The sequence below is a fragment of the Plecotus auritus genome, assembly GCF_963455305.1.
Source record: "Plecotus auritus genome assembly, chromosome: 9".
Classification (NCBI taxonomy): Eukaryota; Metazoa; Chordata; class Mammalia; order Chiroptera; family Vespertilionidae; genus Plecotus; species Plecotus auritus.
The window spans coordinates 6,309,056-6,328,931 of NC_137783.1; the positions used below are offsets into that span (position 1 = coordinate 6,309,056).

Below are 19,876 nucleotides of genomic sequence, written 5' to 3' on the forward strand. Positions count from 1 at the left end.
GTGACACCACCACCTGCCCACCCGCCAGCGCAGCTGACAGGAAGGACTAGCACCCAGAGCTGCCAGAACGAGGAGGGTCAGAACTCTCACTCCCTGTGGTGGCGATGTCCATTAGGGCGGTGACTTTGGAAAACAGTTTGGGAGTTTCCTAAAAAGTTACACATACGCTTATCACATGACCCAGCCATCGCACTCCAGGCCCGTCTGTCCACAGACCTGGGTGTGCACGGCCACAGCAAGCATAACTGTAACAGCCATACACCAGACACCACCCAGCTCATGCGTCCACAGGATGGGAAACCCACTGCTCAGCAGCGGAAGGGGGTTACCGATATACACAACATGCATGATCCCATGACAACAGATGCGTGCAAGAAGCCAGCTGACAGAGCACACACTGTCCCACTCATGTGACATTCCAGAATGTGTAAATTGACCTGTTCTGACAGAAAGCAGGCGAGGTGGGGGGAGAGGAGATGCAGGGTGACAACAGTGCTGCATGGCTCTCTTGAGTGTAGACAATATCCAAATATATACTGGTATATACTAGAGGCCCGATGCACAAAATTTGTGCAAGAGTAGGCCTTCCTTCCCCTGGCTGACAACACCGGCTTCCCTCTGGCACCCGGGACCTGGACTTCCCACCAGCCCCCAGCCGGCACCCAGGACCCAGGCTTCCCTTGCAGCCCCAGCTTCATCCGGAAGGTTGTCCGGAAGGATGTCGAGTCTAATTAGCATACTATGCTTTTATTATTATACTAGAGGCCTGGTGCACAAAATTTGTGCACAGGGGTTGGTGTCCCTCAGCCCAGCCTGCACCCTCTCCAATCTGGAACCCCTTGGGGGATGTCTGATTGCCGGTCTAAACCAGCAGTCGGACATCCCTCTCACAATCCGGGACTGCTGGCTCCTACCCACTTGCCTGCCTGCCTGCCTGATTGCCCCTAACCACTCTGCCTGCCAGCCTGATAGCCCCCTAACCGCTCCCCTGCCATCCTGATTGATGCCTAACTGCTCCCCTGCTGGCATGATCGTTCCCAACTGCCCTCCCCTGCCAGCCCAATCACCCCCAACTGCCTTCCCCTGTGGGACTGAGGGGACTGGGGGACTCCGGCTGGATGATGCGGTGCTGAGGGGTCTGGGGTACTAAGTCTGGATGTTGTGGGGACTGGGTGAGGCAGGGCTGAGGGGACTGAGGGATTCCGGCTGGATGAGGTGGGGCTGAGGGGACTGGGCGCCACCATCTTATGGCTGTGGACGCAGCCATCTTCATGAGGGTGTGACAGTCAATTAGCATATTCCCTCTTTATTAGATAGGACATACAGTATATATATATATATATATATATACATATATATATATATATATATATATATTAAAATTTATTTTATTTTATTTTATTTTAATGTATTTCATTGATTTTTCACAGAGAGGAAGAGAGAGGGACAGAGAGCTAGAAACATCGATGAGAGAGACAACGATTCAGCTGCCTCCTACACACCTCCCACTGGGGATGTGCCCGCAACCAAGGTACATGCCCTTGACCGGAACCGAACCCGGAACCCTTCAGTCCGCAGGCCGACACTCCATCCACTGAGCCAAACCGGTTAGGGCCAGTATATATATTTTTAGTTGATTTTTTTACAGACAGAGAGAAAGGGAGAGGGAGAGAAACATCAATGTGAGAGGGAAACATCAATCGGCTGCCTACTGTACTCTCCCCAACCAGGGATTGAATCTGCAACCCAGGCATGTGCCCTGACCCAGAATTGAACCCAACACCTTTCAGTGCATGGGACCACACCCAACCAACGGAGCTGCAATGGCCAGGGTGATGTCCAAATAGATTTCTTAGTACATTTGAAATGTGTAGTTTATCATTTGTCAATTAAACCTCAATAAAACTGTTTAAAGAAAGGCCCTTGTGTGCCTAGCAGTGGCCATGGGGTCTGAGGTTAAGCCCTTGCAGTGATGGGCCCAAAACAGGGTCCCTTCCCCAGGCTGAGCCCCAGATCTCCACCCAATGGGCTTGCCAGTCCCTCAGGCTCTCTGAGAGGTCGGGACACCAGCCCCCACATGGGAGCCTCTGCCAAGCCCTGAGGGACAGAGACCCAGGAGCCCCCAGTCATCCCAGCTCCCACATTCACATGGCTGTAGAAGGATCTGGAGGAAGAGGAACCTCAGGGAGAGACCCTGGAGTCTGGGACAATGGCTGGCGGGAATTTCTTCCACCCTGAGACCCAGTCTGAGCATCTCACCGGGTGCCATCAGAGCCTCACAGGCACCCCTTCAGGCCAGCCCTCTGCCTGGGCAGTCCCTATCCTCCCATCTTTTGCACCACCCCACCCTAACTTCCCAGGACAGCTCAGCCTTCTTTATAGTCAGTAGGCACTCAACCACTGGGCTGAGGGAACATAGGCATGGGGTCCAGCTGGCACCCCAGGCAGCTCAAGCCCTCCACCCAGGGCCATCCCACCAGCACCACCCCCAGACCAGCCCTGCCACCTGCCCCTGCCTTTGGGGCTGAAGAAGCCTTGGTCCCCTCTCTAAGGGCCACCCCAGTGTCTGCAGCTGGGGGAACGGATGTATAAGCCTCCACTCCACTCAGGGCCACCTGAGTAGCAGCTGCACCTACCTCCAGGCCTCCTGCAGTGTGCGGAGTCACCACAGCCCCCCACCCAGGTCCCCAGGTCCTTAGGTTGCAGGAGGGTGTCTACCTGTGTGACCCTGGTCTCACACCCAGGAACTCACCGAGTCAAGAGGCCCAAACCTATTGGTAGGTGGAGGCCTACTTCCCATCTGAGGCTCCATCTCGGGCACTTGGGAGCTGCTCTCGGGAGCCAGCAGCCTCCCTGCGCTCTGCCTTTGTGAGAAGGGTACTGTTGCTTAAAACTTTGGGCTGAACGTTGACAAGTCATTACACTTTTTCATCATATTTCTTTTTTTAAAAATACGTTTTTATTGATTTTAAAAAGAGAGGAAGGGAGAGGTAGAGTGATCGAAACATTGATGAGAGAGACACTTCAATCAGCCACCTTCTGCATGCCCCCATTGGGGATCAAGCCCGAAACCTAGGCATGTGCCCCGACTGGGAATAGAACTAGTGGCCTCTAGGTTTAATCACTGAGCCCACACCAGCTGGGCTCCATCATTTGTCAGCAGCCCCCCAAGGACCTGCCAGTCCACACGCCCTGGCTGGGTGAGGTCTGGGTGCTGCCAGGAGGGCAGGGCCTGCTGGTAGTGTTGTCGGGCTCCGGGCTCCTGATTCTTCACCCGTCTAGAACAGGGCTTCGGGGGCCAGCACCCCCTTCTTGAGGATGAGGTTTCCGTAGAGGGCCGTCTCCCTGCATAAGGAGCTGAGCTGAACCCAGCGCCGAGCTAGGGTGCCCAGACCCCTGCTGTGCACCACCAATGGACAGCTCAGTGACCCCATTCCCTGGGGACCATCTGTCTCAGAGGGGACAGGGGCTGAGCAGAGGGTGGGGGAGCTCTGGAGTGGGGACAGGGAGAGCCTCACACTCAGCCCAGACCCAGTTGGACCCAGCCAACCCATCAGGACCCAATGGATCCAGCCAGAACTCACCCAGTTGCTACAACAGCAAAAGCCTTCTTGGCTTGCTGATAAAACTCAAACCTCTCTATCTTCTCTAGGGGGCTCTGGAAGGCAAACCAAGGCAGTTGAGGGACCCTGCCCAGAAACCCCATGGGCCCAGCAGGGGCATCAGGAGGCATGGTCTCTCTGAGCTTCATTTCTCTGGTTCTCCAGGCCAGGGTCCCTAGGATGCTCGGCCTCCTACCTGCAAGGACCAGGCACTGGGTGGATGTGAGGGAGGCAGGCTGTGGTGGGTGAGATGCCTGCTGTGCTTGGTGGCCGCCTTCCTGGGACCCGAGCCCCTCTGATCTGCCCCAGGGGTGTGGTAGGGGAGCCATTGTCCAGGACGGGAGCCCCAGGTGTCCTCTCTTCAGGTAGGTCCTACCCAAGACCTGCCTGTGTGGGTGGTCCCGGGAGGACAGGCTCGACCTCTTGCAGGGTAGGAAGGCATGAGGGGTGTCACACAAAATCAGACCAGGCCTCTGACCACAAGATGGGGGCCTGCTGTACCCTACTTGCCCTGGCTCCACTTGGAGAGGCGAGGGTAGGTGAGGGCCCCTAGGCAGAAAGGTCAGGATCCTGGGAAAACGTAGGAAGCTGGGGGCAGGAGGGTGGCCCCAGGGTCACGCTCCCACTGTGGATGAATAGGCGCTCACACAACCATGGGGCAGAGTTTGGGCCTGTCCTTCCTTCCTCCCAGGCCTTCAAGGAAGTATAGAGGGTCCCAACCCCGCTGTTGGTGGGGGCAGCAGGCTCACCGAGCAGCCAGCCTCCAAGAGGATGGACTGGTAGCTCTTCCACACCGGGGTCTGGAGGCCCCTCTCCTTGTCACTGGACACCAGCTCCATGACAGCAGCCTGGGACAGAGGGGTCAGTCTGTCCCTGGGTGCCTCCAGGCCCCCCTTGTTGGGTGATGGTTAGGGCTCTTCTAATCAGGGTTAGAACCCTTGAGGACACATGCCCCCCCTCCCCAAAGCAGGTGGGCCCTCTGAGGTCTGGAAAAGGGGCCCTCACCGGGCTCTCCACATAGGTGTCCAGTGGCAGCAGCTTCAGCACGGCCTCCAGGAGCTGCGGGATGCCCAGGCCTGAGGGCAGAGTGCTGGCCTCAGACGCCAGCCCTCCCAACCCAGGTGCCCACAGCACCACCTGGTGGCTGGGCCTGGCCACACGGTCTCACTCAACCATCAGGGACCGACTTGGGCCCAGGATAGAGGGGCCACAGGCAACGGCTGCCCCCCTGGTGACACTCATCGAGGTCACACTGGTGTCTCCTCACCCTGGCCGCTGCACCTGTCACTGTCCTGGCACTGGGGCAGCCCTGACCATCCCCTTCACCATGCAGGTTGTTGGCGGTACCCTCAAAACCTATCCACCAGGAGGAGCACCCCGCCATCTCCTTGACCCCAGAGGCCGGGAGTTGCCACCTTTAGCCTGTGACAAGGACAGTGGGGTCTGAGAAGAGGCCTCTTTTGCCCAAGGTGCCCCCAAACCTGTCCCCCTTGGCTCCCAGGCCCGCGCTCTCCCATAAAGTGAGTTTCTGATTGTTAAAGTAACACATGTTCATTGTACAAAATTGGGAAACACAGAAGCCTATGGAAAGGAGGAACCGGCCGTGATCTTACCACATAAAGGAAACCTGCTACCATCGAAGTTCATCACTTCTGCCTTTTTTCTCTGCATTTCTACACGATTAGACTTTTCTGTCTGTTTTTTACTCTGAATCCTAATTGCTTGTTCTCCACTAATGTGCACGGTGTGTGTGTGTCACTTTTGGTGGCTGCACTGTGATTTACTTACACACCCCTTATGTTCCAGCTTTTCCCACGGCCCACCTGGTCCCACCCTCCTGGGGAAGGAGAGCACCTGGCCCAGGATCTCACCAAGGCCTGGTTGGTTCAGCTCGCTGAGTGGGGAGTGGTAGCCAAGGCAATGGGTCCCCTACTCAGTACTGCTGGCTCTGCTCCTACCATCCTCTCTGGAATCTGGTTCAAGGTCTCTCCCAGCCGCACCTCCCATCCACCGTGAGGGTCAGAGGCTCTCTGAGTATGTGGACACCTGGAGCCTGTGAGGCCAGGTCACCAGTACTGGGATTTTTACATTAGGGTAAAGGCTGAAAACCTGACTGACCTGGGAGATGTGGGGGCCCCACTGCTCAGTCAGCCAACACGGCGCCTAGCCTCCATTTCCCCATTTTCAAGAAGTCACCAAGGGGTGTTAGAAATGGAGCAGGAGGCCCAGGTCACCTCTGGGGGCTGGGGGCTGCAGGGAGCACCCTGAGGGTCCTGGCACATGGGTCACTGGTGGGTGCTTGGGGAATGGGTGGCGGTGACACAGAGCTGTAGCGCCTGGGGAGCTGGGGCCAGGACCACCGCCCACTCTTCCAGCCCCGCCTTGCAGGAGCGGGCCTGCTCACCATCTGCGCGGATCTCCTCTGGGCCACACTTGCAGATGGAGGAGGTGGGGAAGTTCATGTCTGCAAGAACTGAAGGGCCAGCTGGGTTAGACAACCTGGGTCCACATGGGTGTTCTGTTACACCATATCCGCTAGCCTCCCACCCCTTCCCAACAGGGAAACCCAAGGGCCAGGGAGGAGAGGGAGTTACCAGGTGTAGGAGAAAATGTACAGGTGTTAGCAGGATGAGGGTGGAGCTTGGACCTGCAGCCTGCACCCTGAATCCCGCCCACAGCCCAGGAAAAGAGAAACAGCCACAGACACCGGGGGACGTGATTCCTCCGGGGCCATCTGGGGAGGGCTCTGGAGCATGAGCAGCACACAGGGCCGTGGCCGTCAGGCCCCTCCCCACCCCTCATTCTCGGCTGCGGGAGCGACCAGCCCAACCCAGACCTAACGCTGCCCCGGCCAAGGGCACTTGTCCTCGTGACCGCCTGGGGCCAACCAAAGCCAAGGCTGCGGCCTGGGCCTGCCTGAGTCTCCGGGGGTGGAGTCCTACTCCGAGGACGGACAGGGCGGCCAAAGCAATGCCTCCACCTCCAGACCCGGCTCTTCCGGGCATGGGGACAGTGTGGGCCAGCACCCCTGCAGGGAGTCCCCACCCCAGTCCCGGGCGCCTCCCCTGACTTCTGCCTCGAGGATGGGTCTCCGGATCCTGGGGCTCGGTCCCCCGCCGACTCACCGATGGTGTCCCCGTGCCCCATCCGCGCCAGGGCGTAAAGCAGCTCTGGGGACAGAAGCGCCGGGATGCCCTTCAGCACCACCATGCTCGCAGGAGGAAGGGGTGTGGCCGTGGGCGGGGCCTGCAGGGAAGGTTGGGGCCCTGGAGCTGGAAGAGGGTGGGGCTGCGCCCGGGTGTGCGGTGTGGGACCCAGCCCAGAAGGCATTTTTCAGGGCCTCGCGTCCCTGGCCAGTCCAAGACGCGGACACCCGCGTGTGTTTCTGGTCGGGGCTTCCTCCCCGCTCCCATTCCGGTGTCCTGAGGTAGGAAGGCCCCGTGGTGGACTTACTCCCTGGGCCTGGCCTGGAGAGGACCCCGAGGGCTGTGTACTGGGAGCACCTGGATGAGGCTCTCGCAGTACCGCTCACCTGCTGAGAGCCACTGTGGCCTGTCTGGATTCCTGACCCACTTAGACTGTCAGAAAGAATAACTGATTTAGGGTTAAGCCCCTAAATTTAGGGATCATTTGTTATGCAGCAATAGCTGACCAATGCAGGTGGTTCCTGTGCCCTGCTGACACTGCCCTTGGCCTTCAGCCTGTGTCTGCTCTCTCCCAGCCCCCGCCCCCCACTCAGGCTGTGGGGCGGACAGCAGCACAGGCCCCTGAGTGCACTGGCCTAGTCACACCCTCACCTAAGAACCCACCACCAAACTCATTGCTCAGCCTGCAGATGGGCTCCTGCTTAGCTCCAGCGGGCCTTAGCCCTCCCTGCTCTGGCTCCTCAACCCTCACCTTGCAGGGCTGCCCTGCTTACCTGCCCAGCAGTTCCTGAGTACTTACTGCTGCCTGCCCAGCCACCCAGAGGCCAGCCCAGTCCAGGCTGTCTCCCATTAGAGCCCTCCATCCTCCACTCTGTTCCCAAACGGACACTGGGCTGTGCAATCTCAGCCATGTGGTGACACAAGATGCTCAGAGCCTGGCAGCTCTGGGGAAGTTGTGTGTGCACATGAGAGACGACAACGCCAGCGAAAACCCGAAGGACACAAAGCCTTGTCCACGTCTTACCGCCTGGCTCTGGGAGCCTCGGCTGGAAACCCAGGCTGGTGTCCGGCAGTGCCCTGACACACAGCCCTGGCCGGGTGGTGCAGAGTGGAGTCCAGAACTGCGGGCCAGCAGCCGAGTCCACCTAGGGTGAGGGCTGTACCTGAGCAAGTTTAAGTGGAGGGACTTACAGTCAACATTCTCCAAAGCTTTATCTTTTTAGTAGAAAGATATGAGGGGAAAACTGATTTTATATAGATGAGAAGGAAGTTTCAGCTTCAGAAATAAATCAAAACCCTAAAACAATCTGAGGCCAGAGGTCAATTAACTCAAGAGGGAGTGGGAGCTCATTTGGGGTTTGTGGTCCCGTCAGTCAGTCACGATAGAGCACATGGCCACACCCTACAGTCTCCTGACAGCTCGAGGTCCCCACACTCTCCCAAGCCCTGGGAGAAGGTCCCATTCCACCAGGCCTGGGGGGGGGGGCAGGGAGTGGACTCCTTTTCCTGTAAGTTCTGGAACCCAAATAACCCTGTGGTGATAGACTTCTGACTGAGCACAGCAAAGACAAGGGTGTGAGGTCTCAACAGGATCCTCAGAACCGGCCCCACTCAACTCTGGGGACCCGCAGCTCAAAACCAAAGTGTGGAGGCCCTGCCCAAAGCATGTGAAAAGTAAACCAGTGAACGAATGGTTCTCTCAACTTTATTTTATTATTTACTTATTTACTTTTTAAAATTTTTATTGATTTTAGAGAGGAAGGGAGAGGGCGAGAGAGACAGAAACATCAATGATGAGAGAATCATTGATTGGCTACTTCCTGCACGCCCCACAGTGGGGACTGAACCCACAACCCGGGCACGTGCCCAGTCTTCCTGGTTGATAGGTCGACACTCAACCACTGAGCCACACCAGCCGGGTGGTTTTCTCAATGCTAAGGCTCCATCCCTGGATACTCAGCTTGTCTACTCAAATCTAGGATAGGTGGCACGTCACGCAGCAGAGCCCTGGTCACACATTCAGCTTCAATAAGTGAGTATTTCCACATCTACCTTCATGCAGAACAGACTGCCTCCGGGCTCACTGCCCCAGGGCCGGCCCACTCCAAGTAGCTCCCCTTGTACCTACTTCTGTAATCAGCACATGTCAAAGGGTAAAGACCCGAGGCTTCTCTGAAAAGAATGTCTCCGTTCTCAGCACTGGGAAGCAGGGCTGATCACTTAGACACCGCCACCTCCTTCTCGAACTGCTTCCTTCTGAAGCCTGATCTGGATTTCGGATTACAACACAGAACAGACCTGGTGGAGACTGAAGAGCGAATGCCTGCAAGGCAGACAGTCTGCACAGTACGTCAAACGCCTGTTTTGACCAGTGCCCCACTTGGCTGCATAAATATAACCAAAACACAAGGGCATGTGATCTAAGGCATCCAGAAAGCTGAAGCTTTCAGATCATTTCAATTCTTTCTCAAATGCAGGTGGGTTTCTCCTTGGTGTTCAGCTCCATCCGAGCCCAAGGCCATGACCCACACATGAAGTGACCTCAGCCATGGGGTAGGACTGGGGGGCATGTGGCAGCCAGCAGGGTCCCTCACCTTGGAGGTCTAAGGATGTTCTGGGGCATGGGGGCAGTAACTGTCCCCTTCACCCATGAAGCCCTCCCAGGTGCCAGGACATGGGTTTCCTTCCCAGGCCCCAGGACTTGTTTCTCTCCCATTGGACTTATACTAGGGAGCCTGGTTTAAGATTGAGGGTCCCGAGCTCTGAGCTGGGCTGTGATGTGAGAATTAAATGGTAGACATCCAGTGGGGGTAGGGGTGGTTTCCTATAACTAGGGTCACTCGGTTACCCAGTGTCCTATGTGGTATCTGACACTGCACAGTGACCCAGGGGATGCGGCTGGCCTGCCCCAAGAATGAGGCCAGCAGAGGGAATTTAGCACGTAAACTCTGTCTCCCGCAGCAAATGGCACTAAGTGTGACAGCCACCACTCACATTTCTGTTCGGGCACCTCCTACACCACGCATGCAGCAGCTCTGATCCAGGCCCGGGAATGGGATCCCGATGCGAGTCCTGACATCCATCTTGGAGACTCAGCCAGCCCAACACTGAGAAGAGGCCCTGCTGACCTACGAATCGAGTTCCCACACGCGCAGCCCTGCAACGTGCTGGCTCCTTCTCACAATCTCAGACACGCTCCAGTCAAGAGCAAGGTTTCCTGCTCACAGCATTCACCGCAGTGTTATCCATGATCGTTCCGACAGAAGGAAATGTTGCAGTCTAAATACTCAGCACCTGGGAGAGCGTACATTCCAACATACCAATATCATAAAACATTCCAGGGCCTTTTAAAAGAATGCTGGTAGGAATACTGTTCAGCAATGAAAAGAAACTATTACATGTTAATGGACCTTGAAAACGCTATACTAGATTCACAGAGACAGGAAGAAAGTAGTGTAGAGGGTGCCAGGGGCTGGCGGGGTGGGGAGAAGGAGGCTGGAGTTCATGGAGATACAGTCTGTTTGGGTTGATGTAACAGTTTGGAGGTGGATGGTGGTGATGGCTGCAGGACTCTGCGAACACACTTAATGCCACTGAAATGTACATAAAATTCCCAGCATGGCTGGAACATATTTTACCACAATTAAAAAGAATTCTAGGCCAGCTGGCGTGGCTCAGTGGTTGAGCATCGACCTATAAACCAGGAGGTCATGGTTCAATTCCCAGTCAAGGCACAAGCCTGGGTTGCAGGCTTGATCCCGTGTGGGGTGTGCAGGAGGCGGCCGATCAATGATTCTCTCTCATCATTTATATTCCTATCTCTCTCCCTCTCCCTTCCTCTCGGTAATCAATAAAAACATAAGAAAAAAAAAAAAGAAGAAGACGCTCAGGTCAGAATGTGAACATTCTCCAGACACCAATTCTCACAACTCCACACTTGGAGAGGAAGTGCACACACCTACACTGCTCTTTAAAAGAGAGGGTTTATTTGTTCTAAAATAATTTTTCCTCTTTCAATGGAGGTTTTAAGGCAAAGGCAGCAGCTCTTACTGGTCTTTGAAGTTGGCTTTTCTCTTCTCCACAAATGCCGTCATCCCTTCTTTCCGGTCCTCCTGGGGGAAAGGGAATAAAGCAGAGCTGGACGTCACATGTCCTAGAGCAGTGGTCGGCAAACTCATCAGTCAACAGAGCCAAACATCAACAGTACAACGTTTGAAATTTCTTTGGAGAGCCAAATTTTTTAAACTTAAACTTCTTCTAATGCCACTTCTTCAAAATAGACTCACCCAGGCTGTGGTATTTTGTGGAAGAGTCACACTCAAGGGGCCAAAGAGCCGCATGTGGCTTGCAAGCCGCAGTTTGCCGACCACGGTCCTAGTGGGTCAGGCACAGAGCCCTCCACACTCACAGGCGGGGGGACAGGGAGGGTTCTGCAGCAGCAGGACCACCTGGAAGCCTGGGAATGGTCCGGATTCCCTGACCGAGTAGGGCTGGCCTGGGAATGGGCATTTTTACCTGCCTGACCCCCAGGTGATGTTCACTCAGGAACCACGAACCTTTGTGTCAAATAAACTCTCATTTACAGAGAACCTCAGGTGCACGCTATTTGGGTCATTCACCAAACCGTCATCTGAATTCAGCAGTACCCTGGGTGTCGCGAGGCAGGAATCCAGACTCTACCTCTGCCTCTTTTCCTGTGTGTACACATGTGTATGCACATGTGTGTGCACATGCCTGCACACACACATCTGCACTTCCTCAAGAGCCAAAGCCATTTTTTATCTTTCTTTCATAAAACATCTATATATGACCTTCTGATAATAAAAGAGGTAAGTTTGTATTAGAAGAATGATTTCCTTTGTCACTGGCAGAAATCCTATAAAACATTGTTCTAAACCCCATTCCAAGTGACTGGAGTGACAGGAAATCATGGGTATATGGACTGCATTTAAGGGCCACCTGGAAGACCTCTTGTGACAGGAAATGGCCTCGCTCCGTCCGTCCTTCTGAACTTCCACTCACGGATGGAGCCCCTGACCCAGCTATGGACGCTAGCAGCTCTGACCAAAGGGGAGCAGGGTTGGCTGACAAAGTCTACCAGGACACTCCCAGCAGCTTGTATGGCTGGAACATGTGGGATTCTTTACTCACAGTAGCGAAAGTTGAATAGAAGATTTTCTTCTCCAACTTATTTCCCTCTGTTAATGTCATTTCAAAAGCTGGAAGAGAAAACCCTGACGTTATGAAGTGAGATGCTGGAGCTGGGAGTGCTTTTCTGTGGTGGCAGGAAATAGTCTCCACAGCCCCATGCACTTGCACCTGATGTAGAATGTGGCCTGGGGTGTCCTGACCACCCCAGCTCAGTGCCTCCCCCAGAAGAAGGGGCGAGAAACTGCATGAAAGGTGGAATGCAAACTGTCCAAACACAGAGGACCTGAGGCAGCCCATGAAACTGTTTTAAAAGTCTTAAAGGGCCCTGATTGGTTTGGCTCAGTGGATAGAGCATCAGCCTGCGGACTAAAAGGTTCCAGGTTCGATTCCAGTCAAGGGCATGTACCTTGGTTGTGGACACATCCCCAGTGGGCGGTGTGCAGGAGGCAGCTGATGGATGTTTCTCTCTCATCGATGTTTCTAACTCTCTATCCCTCTTCCTTCCCCTCTAAAAAATCAATAAAATATATTAAAAAAAAAAAAAAGTCTTAAAGGTCCTGGCCAGGTAGCTCCGTCGGAGAGAACAGAGTGCAGGGCAACAGCAGCGTGTGGCCTCTGTCCTGGCTCCCACAGGGTCCAGGGAGTCTGCACCCCCTGGGCCAAGCCTCGGGCTATTTGCACAGCCCCTGACCACTAAGGAGCAGTCTCTCCACCAGGCTCCCAGGGAAACTGAGTTTCTCAGAAGCCGACATCAGGCCTTCCCCCTGCACAGCCAGCACCTGTGACTGTCTGTCCCCCAGGAGGACATATTCTTGGTCTCAGTACCAACAGGAGCTCAGAACAGAATTTGTGAGCGAGCGACTAGAAACAAAAACTCTACAAAGAGCCAAATTCAAAATACTGAGAATCCCAACAATTGTTGTCCAGGATGGGTGCCTAATTCAGAGCCAAACGGCTGAAGCCGCACAAGTCCTGGCGGCCTCTCCTTCCCCCTGGCACAGCCCTACCTGCATTCACTGATTCTTTGGCCATCGCTGTTATAATTTTAGAATTGCTGGCAATTTTTTCTGCACACTGGATGGCTTCATCCACCAGCTTCTCAACAGGAAAAATTTTGCTTACAAGACCTAAAACACAGAAAGGTGAACAACATGAGGAAGCAGCTCTGGTTATGTTTGACACTTTGACAGCAGAGGTCTTTTGGGCTATTAACGAGGGGCTGCAGCAACACAGGGAGGGTTCCACCTCGTCCCCACGCTGGGGCGATGCTGCTGGCTGCATGCGTGGTCACTCGACTCTGACCACGTCACTGAGCAGCGGGGACAGGGTGCGCTGCCAGGTCTCAGAGAATCCCCATTGCTTACACTGAGCTCTGGGAAATGAATGGTTTAACACCATTCTGTAACCTGTGCATATGACTTAGCTACTCTTTTTACATAGGGGATGTCAATAAGGCAGCGGTCCCCTGGGTTGTCAGGACCCCTAAAAGCACTGTGATGATCGTCCACTGGGGCACCTGCAGGCAACTCTCCCCTCTCCACTCCTAGTGGAGTGACCCCAGCCTGTACCTGCTTCCTTGGCATCCTGGGCTGAGATCCGGTCACCAGTGAGAACCATCTCCATGGCCAGAGACTTTCCAACAGCTCGGGTCAGCCTCTGGGTACCCCCCGCACCTGCAGGGGCAGAAGGCTGTGGGTCTCAGCTGGCTCTGTGGCCAGTATAAGCCAACATGCACAGACACAAGGTGTGAGGGGCTGAAGATGGGTCTCTCAGGTGGGGCGAGGCAGCCAGCAGCGGGGAGGCAGGAGACCCGAGGAACCCTGGGGAGGCCTCCTTTCCATGCTGTGGCCCTGCTCCACCTGGCACCTCAGGGCCCTACATAAGCACCTCATACAGGAGTCAGACTCCAGACAGATGCACGGAGCTCACAGCTTCCGGCCTCAGACCTGGCTGGGGGGAGGCCTCTGATCTGACCTGCTCCCCTCAGGGTCTGAGCCTAGAGCAGGGCTCCCACCTCCTGGGGCACTCTGAACGTGCCCTTCTCTCCCAGCGTTCTGTGGTGTCCAGCCTATGAAGCTTCCCTCCACGCGTCCCCACACCCTCCACCAGCTGGAAAGAGAGCAGTCTGCCCAGTCACCTGCCCCATGGTGAACCCCAGACACCAGGACGAGTCAAGGGGACCACCTGAGGGTGACAGCCACAGTGCAGCAAACTCCGATCTTGGGAGCTGGGACAGGAAGAGCCCACTGGTCACGGAGCTCATGCGGGCTGTCCTTGCCCTTCGCTGATGGGACACACTTTCCTGCCCACCCAGCTGGCTCAGGAGATGCCCTGGGCAGAGACATGTGAGGCAGAGATCTTGTGGAGACACAGGCCTGGAATCCTGACCAGGTGGACCGCAGGGGCAGAGGTTGCACTGTTTGCCCATTGCTCCTGTCGACCTCCGTGTGTGAGGGTCTGATTTCCTGCGCTGCTGAACTTGGGTGAGGCCATAAACTTGCTCTGGCCACTGGAACATGAGCAGATGTGACAGGTGTCGCCTCTGGGCACAAGCTCTCAGGGCTGGCCCTCAGTCACCATGTTCTGAGCTTCTAACCTACAAGGACTGTAAGCCAGTGTGTGGTCAGCTCTTCCTAACAGCGTCTGACATGGGATGTGGCCATCACCCAAGGAGCCGGCATAGTTCCGTGACCCCCATGGCCATCTCTGAGTGCTGTTGTGACCACTTACACTTAGTGAGCTGGGGGCAGAGGGAGCAATGGGCAGACAGAGGCAGCCACCTGTCCAGTGCTCACACGACAACCTCACGTCCTTTGTCATGTGCAAGCCACATGCTCTGTCTGTTTCTGGAAAAGCCCTCAAGCTCCTAAGAGGTGGGCAGACTCTGGGGAGTGACCTGAAGAGCTTATGCTGGAGATGTCACTCCGCTTTACCTGGGATGGTTCCCAGTAGGATTTCCGGCTGTGCAAACTGGGCTTTCTCTCCAGCATAAATGATGTCACACATCATAGCAAGTTCACAGCCGCCACCAAGCTGCAAAACATGAGGTGTCATCAGGGAATCCAATCACAAAATCACTCTATTTTCTTACTTAAATAGTCTATTAAAATGAAACACAGCCCTGGCCAGTGTGGCTCGGTTGGTTGGGCATAGTCCCATGCACCAAAAGGTTGCAGGTTCGATTCCCAGGCCTGGGTTTCGGGCTCAATCCCCAGTAAGGGGTAGGTAGGAGGCAGATCGATGTTTCTCTCTCTCTCCCTCTCTAAAATCAATAAAAACATATTTTTAAAAAGAAATTAGTAATTTTTCTAAAAAAAAAAAAGAAAAGAAAAGAAACAGTCTGGGGTATGGCAAAGATTAATACAGTGGTGCAATGTTAGTTAAGTGTTCCAAAAATTTCCTATAAAATGGCTGAGGCTGCCCAACTCTTCCTGTAAATGGCCAAAGAGCAAACACTTTCGGCTCTGTGGGTCCTCAGATCTCTCTGCCGAGGCTCGAAGGCAGCCACAGGGAGTGAGCAAACCAACGGGCATGGCTGTTCCAATACACTCTAATTGCTGATCCTGGCTTACCCCAAGGGAGCTTTATTAAACAGTCACAAAGTGAAATGCTCTCATCACACCTCTTCAGGCTATGACCAGCCCAGCATCTCTGAGCAGTCGACATGCCTGCAGGAGACCTCAATGCATCAAACAAGACACAGAACTTCCAACGGTAGTTAAAGAGGTTAGTTGATAGGTGCAGTGCAGGGTGGAAAGTCATTACAACTACAAAAAGCCAACACGTATGCCTTTAACATAGGAGAGGGGAGGAACATTACAGGAGTCACAAGGTCGTCAAGAACACTGGGGGAGAGGGGCGCTGACAAAAGCAGATGCTAAAACACCTCCCCTCCTTATAGTCCTTGGCTCTTTGGCATCGAGTGGGAAAGGCCTCCTGGCCTGGGAACTAGGCTTAGGCCTTTTCAAAATAAAACCGATTATACGTCACACTCACAAGTACGGTTCCGTAAGGAATTCTGAATGAGAGGGAGACTCGGGCTGACACTCACAGCGTAACCATTGACAGCAGCTATGACTGGCTTCTTGACCCGGGAGAGATGGTCCCAGTGGCTCAAGAACCCAGTGGAGTAACAGTCCTGGAATCGCTGGTTCTGCATCTCCTTGATGTCAGCTCCAGCTGGTGGAAGTGAGGCCACAGTTAACCAGAGTGCAGAGACCCCAAGAGGCAGCTACTGAGTGTCCACTGTGAGCAGGCACTGGGGCTCCTGGGGAGACCTGGCTTGCGCAGTGGTGGACAGTGGCAAATCGCTGTGATACATGTTCACAGAGGTGATACGGAGGGACCCGGGATAAGAAATAGACTCAAGGTGGACTCAGAGAAGGCTGGCTTATTCATTGGTCACTTGAGCCCTCAACACACAACACCTGACTATGGAGGACCTGAATAAACGTACTCTGCTGGCAGAGCACACCTGAAACATACCGAGCAGCTCATCCAAGCAATTCCCCAGCCCATTTCCATTTTACATGTAAGTCAACCCCAAGTTGTATGAGCTTTTCTGACCCTACCTCAGAGGTGTAAGTCTGTCTGCAACACCACACCATGGGCGTGATCACGGTCAGACCACCCCTCGTACAACTGGGTGACCTGCCACCACGCTGCCCACCACACCTGCAAACGCCTTCTCCCCGCCCGTGAGGACGATGGCCCCCACGGCTGGGTCCTTCTCGAAGGCTTCCAGCGCCTGGTTGAGCTCCGTGATCAGGCCGTCGCAGAGCGCGTTGAGTGCTTTGGGGCGGTTCAGTCGGATCAACCCCACGTTTTGGTTCTTCCCCTTCTTTTCTGAGATGATGTACTCAAAGTTAGCACCTGGGACAAGAAGAAAGGAGATATTTTTATTCATATAGGCATGAAACTGGGGGGATGTATCCCCATCAGTGGACACAGTGACCTGGACAGACTTGAGGGACCCCTGACTAGACCCTGGTGGCTGCAGCACGCAGCTCTCCGCCACATGGGTGGCCTTTCCATCACTCTGCTTCCACTGATGTTTGAATCTTTCCTTACGTTAAAAAAAAACAAAAACAAAAAACCCAGCAATGAACAACAGCCCATAGCAGCCTTCCTTCTGAAGGCCTCCGTCAGCATGAGAGACTTGTGATTCCGCAGAAACAAGGGAAGGAGGAATTCGTGTTTTCAACCAATGCCAACTAGGTGAAGGGACTTAAGCTGTGAACAGAACAGAGTTCTGGCCTTGCTGAGTGGCCCTTCTGGTGGGGGGCACACACAGGCACAGGTGACTTCCTCCACCCGCAACTGTCCACTCAGACGTGGGGGTCAGCATTGACCTGGAGAGGAAGAGGGTTAACCTCAGGAGACAAAGGCCTGTATGTGTGTCTGCATGTTGGAGTGGCCGCTTTCGTGAACGGTAACACAGGGATCACAGTACCTGCCCCGTGGGCTTGCTGGGGAGAAACTGGAATAACAGGTAAGGTGTTTAGCGGCAGCAACCTGTCAAGGTGTTAGGTCTGATCAAATAATTGAATCCACACCCCTTCTCCTGGGAACTGACCTTTAGGCCACTTCACAATGGACACTCCACTTGCTCAGACCACATTCCACCTGCTAAGACCATTCTCTCTCGCCTCTGGACTTTCCCAGAATCGGGACCTGCACAGAGAATTCTCCACCCAAAAAAAGCCCACCTAGACTCCTTTAAAAACCACTGACTCCCTGTCTTTGGGTGCTGGTGCCAATTTGGGGCTCAGACCATCTGGTACCCAGATGACCTAATAAATTCATAATTCTTCACCCCTTTTGGCCTTATGCGTTCCTCCTTCAGCAACCCTGACATTTGGTGCTGAAACCCGGGCAGCTTAAGGATACTGAGATAGTTGAACGGCAGTTTGCAGCCATCTAGAAAACCCTATCTTCCCTAAACCAGTGGTCGGCAAACTCATTAGTCAATAGAGCCAAATATCAACAGTACAACGATTGAAATTTCCTTTGAGAGCCAAATTTTTTAAACTTAAACTTCTTCTAACACCACTTCTTCAAAATAGACTCGCCCAGGCCGTGGTATTTTGTGGAAGAGCCACACTCAAGGGGCCAAAGAGCCGCATGTGGCTCGCGAGCCACAGTTTGCCGACCACTGCCCTAAACCAAGGACACTTAAGAGTAAATGATTTGAGAATAAGCCTTTTTTTGGTATATTAAACTACAACCCTCCAAACTAATGTCTCTCTCTCTTCACCAGATCATTTGCTATAATTCTTATTGTTCTAGCTTTTGCCCCAGTAATACTAAAATTTATAAAACAGTTTGCCTCCACCAGGTTACAAGCCCTACTTGTACTCAGGAAATACCACCCCTAGACACCATCACAACCTCCTTTTGTGCCCAGGCCCTATCATCCCTCTGACCCCCAGACCAAGGATGATGGACTAGGTATAGAAACTTACCAGGGCAGAAAACTCCAGATGCCTAGCAAGGGGCAAAACTGGGGAAATAAGAACCTTGCCCCCAGGGTAACCTACCCTCCCCTAGCAATAACTAGTCAGGCAGTTTAGACCCCTCATTTTTTCCTCTCTAAAGATAACACCTAGGCCTCAGTTGTATTTCAGCTCCAGGCCCAGAAAAGCAGCAAAACCAGACAAGTGACACTGTGGCAGCCTCAGGACCAGCTTTTACCTCCCAAGTCACTCAACAGGACCGCTTCTGAGCCTTGCCCAACCAGTCTCTTGGGGAAATCATGCTGCTGCGACCCCTCGTCCAGCTGACTACTATCAAAATCCATCCCCCTGTGATCTCCACGTCCCCCCTCAGCAGGAAGTCAATACGGAAGATATGACCTTCGTCCCTATTCCATAAAACAAAAAGGCTGGGATGTTATGTCTGATCAAATAATTGAATCCATATTGGGAACTGACCTTTAGGCCACTTCACAATGGACATTCCACTTGCTCAGACCACATTCCACCTGTTAAGACCATTCTCTCTCCCCTCCGGACTTCCCCAGAATCGGGACCTGCACAGAGAATCTCTGCCCAGAAAAAACCTGCCTAGAGGCCTTTAAAAACCTCTGACTCCCAGTCTTCAGGTGCTGATGACATTTTGGGGCTCAGCCCATCTGGGTATCCAGATGACCCTAATAAATTCATACTTCTTCACCGTGTTTGGCCTCGTGCATTCCTCCTTCAGCGACCCTAACAGTGGGGGGCACACACAGGCACGGGTGACTTCCACCGACCGCAACTGTCCGCTCAGACGTGGGGGTCAGCAATGACCTGGAGAGGAAGAGGGTTAACCTGAGGAGACAAAGGCGTGTATGTGTGTCTGCATGTTGGAGTGGCCGCTTTCGTGAACGGTAACACAGGGGTCACAGTACCTGCCCCGTGGGCTTGCTGGGGAGAAACTGGAATAACAGGTAAGGTGTTTAGCGGCAGCGAGCCTGTCGGGGGACCTGGAAACGGTGGCTGATTACAGCCAGGGTGCAGGAGGGTCAAGGAGAACTCAGGGTAACACCGACACAACTCGGTACTTGGGTCGTGAACTGGATACAGGGGTGAAGGGAAAGGACCGGGCAGGACCGAACGCGCGACCACTGCAATGCCCGCGGCGCTCCTTGCACAGCCCCTCATAGTCAGGTAAACCCAGCGGACTCCCCCAACACGACGTGGCCCCGACCGATCCCCAGGGCTCAGCGAACTCGGCGCGGCGGCGGCGGCGGCCCCACCCGCACTCACCCGAGGCGAAGGGGCGCAGCGCCACGCGGCCGGGCCGGGGGAGCAGCGGGCCGCGGGCCCGGAGCAGCAGGACACGCACCGCGGCCATTGCACTCAGGGGACGACTCGCCCTGCCCACGGCGCCGCCCCCCGCCAAGCCATTCAGGGCACGCCCGGCCCACAGGCCAGCATCGCCCACAGCCCGGCATCGCGAGACCGCGCACGTATCGCGATATCAGTCCGGGAGACT

General features: G+C 54.5%; 2 protein-coding genes across 4 annotated transcripts; both read right to left on the reverse strand.

Moving 5' to 3' along the window:
• Nucleotides 1-2,947: 2,947 nt before the first annotated feature.
• FUOM (fucose mutarotase) lies at nucleotides 2,948-6,825 on the reverse strand. 3 transcript variants are annotated; one of them, XM_080688494.1, is made up of 6 exons: nucleotides 6,728-6,825; nucleotides 6,007-6,075; nucleotides 4,608-4,678; nucleotides 4,352-4,450; nucleotides 3,585-3,658; nucleotides 2,948-3,345 (listed from the first exon to the last, which is right to left on the reverse strand). In XM_080688494.1, exons 1-6 carry the CDS (start codon nucleotides 6,810-6,812, stop codon nucleotides 3,279-3,281), a joined length of 465 nt encoding a protein of 154 aa, XP_080544620.1. In that variant the 5' UTR covers nucleotides 6,813-6,825; the 3' UTR covers nucleotides 2,948-3,278. The 3 variants fall into 3 exon arrangements, with proteins under 3 accessions (XP_080544620.1, XP_080544622.1, XP_080544621.1); XM_080688496.1 differs by lacking the exon at nucleotides 4,352-4,450; XM_080688495.1 differs by lacking the exon at nucleotides 3,585-3,658.
• A 3,892-nt stretch (nucleotides 6,826-10,717) lies between these two features.
• Nucleotides 10,718-19,846, reverse strand: ECHS1 (enoyl-CoA hydratase, short chain 1). The gene is made up of 8 exons (XM_080643206.1): nucleotides 19,648-19,846; nucleotides 16,574-16,771; nucleotides 15,951-16,078; nucleotides 14,833-14,932; nucleotides 13,468-13,572; nucleotides 12,907-13,026; nucleotides 11,900-11,967; nucleotides 10,718-10,860 (listed from the first exon to the last, which is right to left on the reverse strand). The coding sequence occupies exons 1-8, from the start codon at nucleotides 19,733-19,735 to the stop codon at nucleotides 10,795-10,797; spliced, it is 873 nt and encodes a 290-aa protein (XP_080499332.1). The 5' UTR covers nucleotides 19,736-19,846; the 3' UTR covers nucleotides 10,718-10,794.
• Nucleotides 19,847-19,876: the final 30 nt, after the last annotated feature.

Bases quoted from the DNA above. Each gene is read 5' to 3' on its own strand.
- FUOM (XM_080688494.1), bottom strand. From the start codon at position 6,812: ATGGTGGTGCTGAAGGGCATCCCGGCGCTTCTGTCCCCAGAGCTGCTT. The intron at 3,659-4,351 runs GTGAGCCTGCTG...TTTGCCTTCCAG, and splicing joins TCTTGGAGGCTGGCTGCTCG to AGCCCCCTAGAGAAGATAGA. The intron at 3,346-3,584 runs GTGAGTTCTGGC...CTCCTTATGCAG, and splicing joins TTTGCTGTTGTAGCAACTGG to GGAGACGGCCCTCTACGGAA.
- ECHS1 (XM_080643206.1), bottom strand. From the start codon at position 19,735: ATGGCCGCGGTGCGTGTCCTGCTGCTCCGGGCCCGCGGCCCGCTGCTC. The intron at 16,079-16,573 runs GTGTGGTGGGCA...CACTTCCACCAG, and splicing joins CGGGGAGAAGGCGTTTGCAG to CTGGAGCTGACATCAAGGAG. The intron at 11,968-12,906 runs GTAGGGCTGTGC...TTTCTCTTCCAG, and splicing joins CAAAGAATCAGTGAATGCAG to CTTTTGAAATGACATTAACA.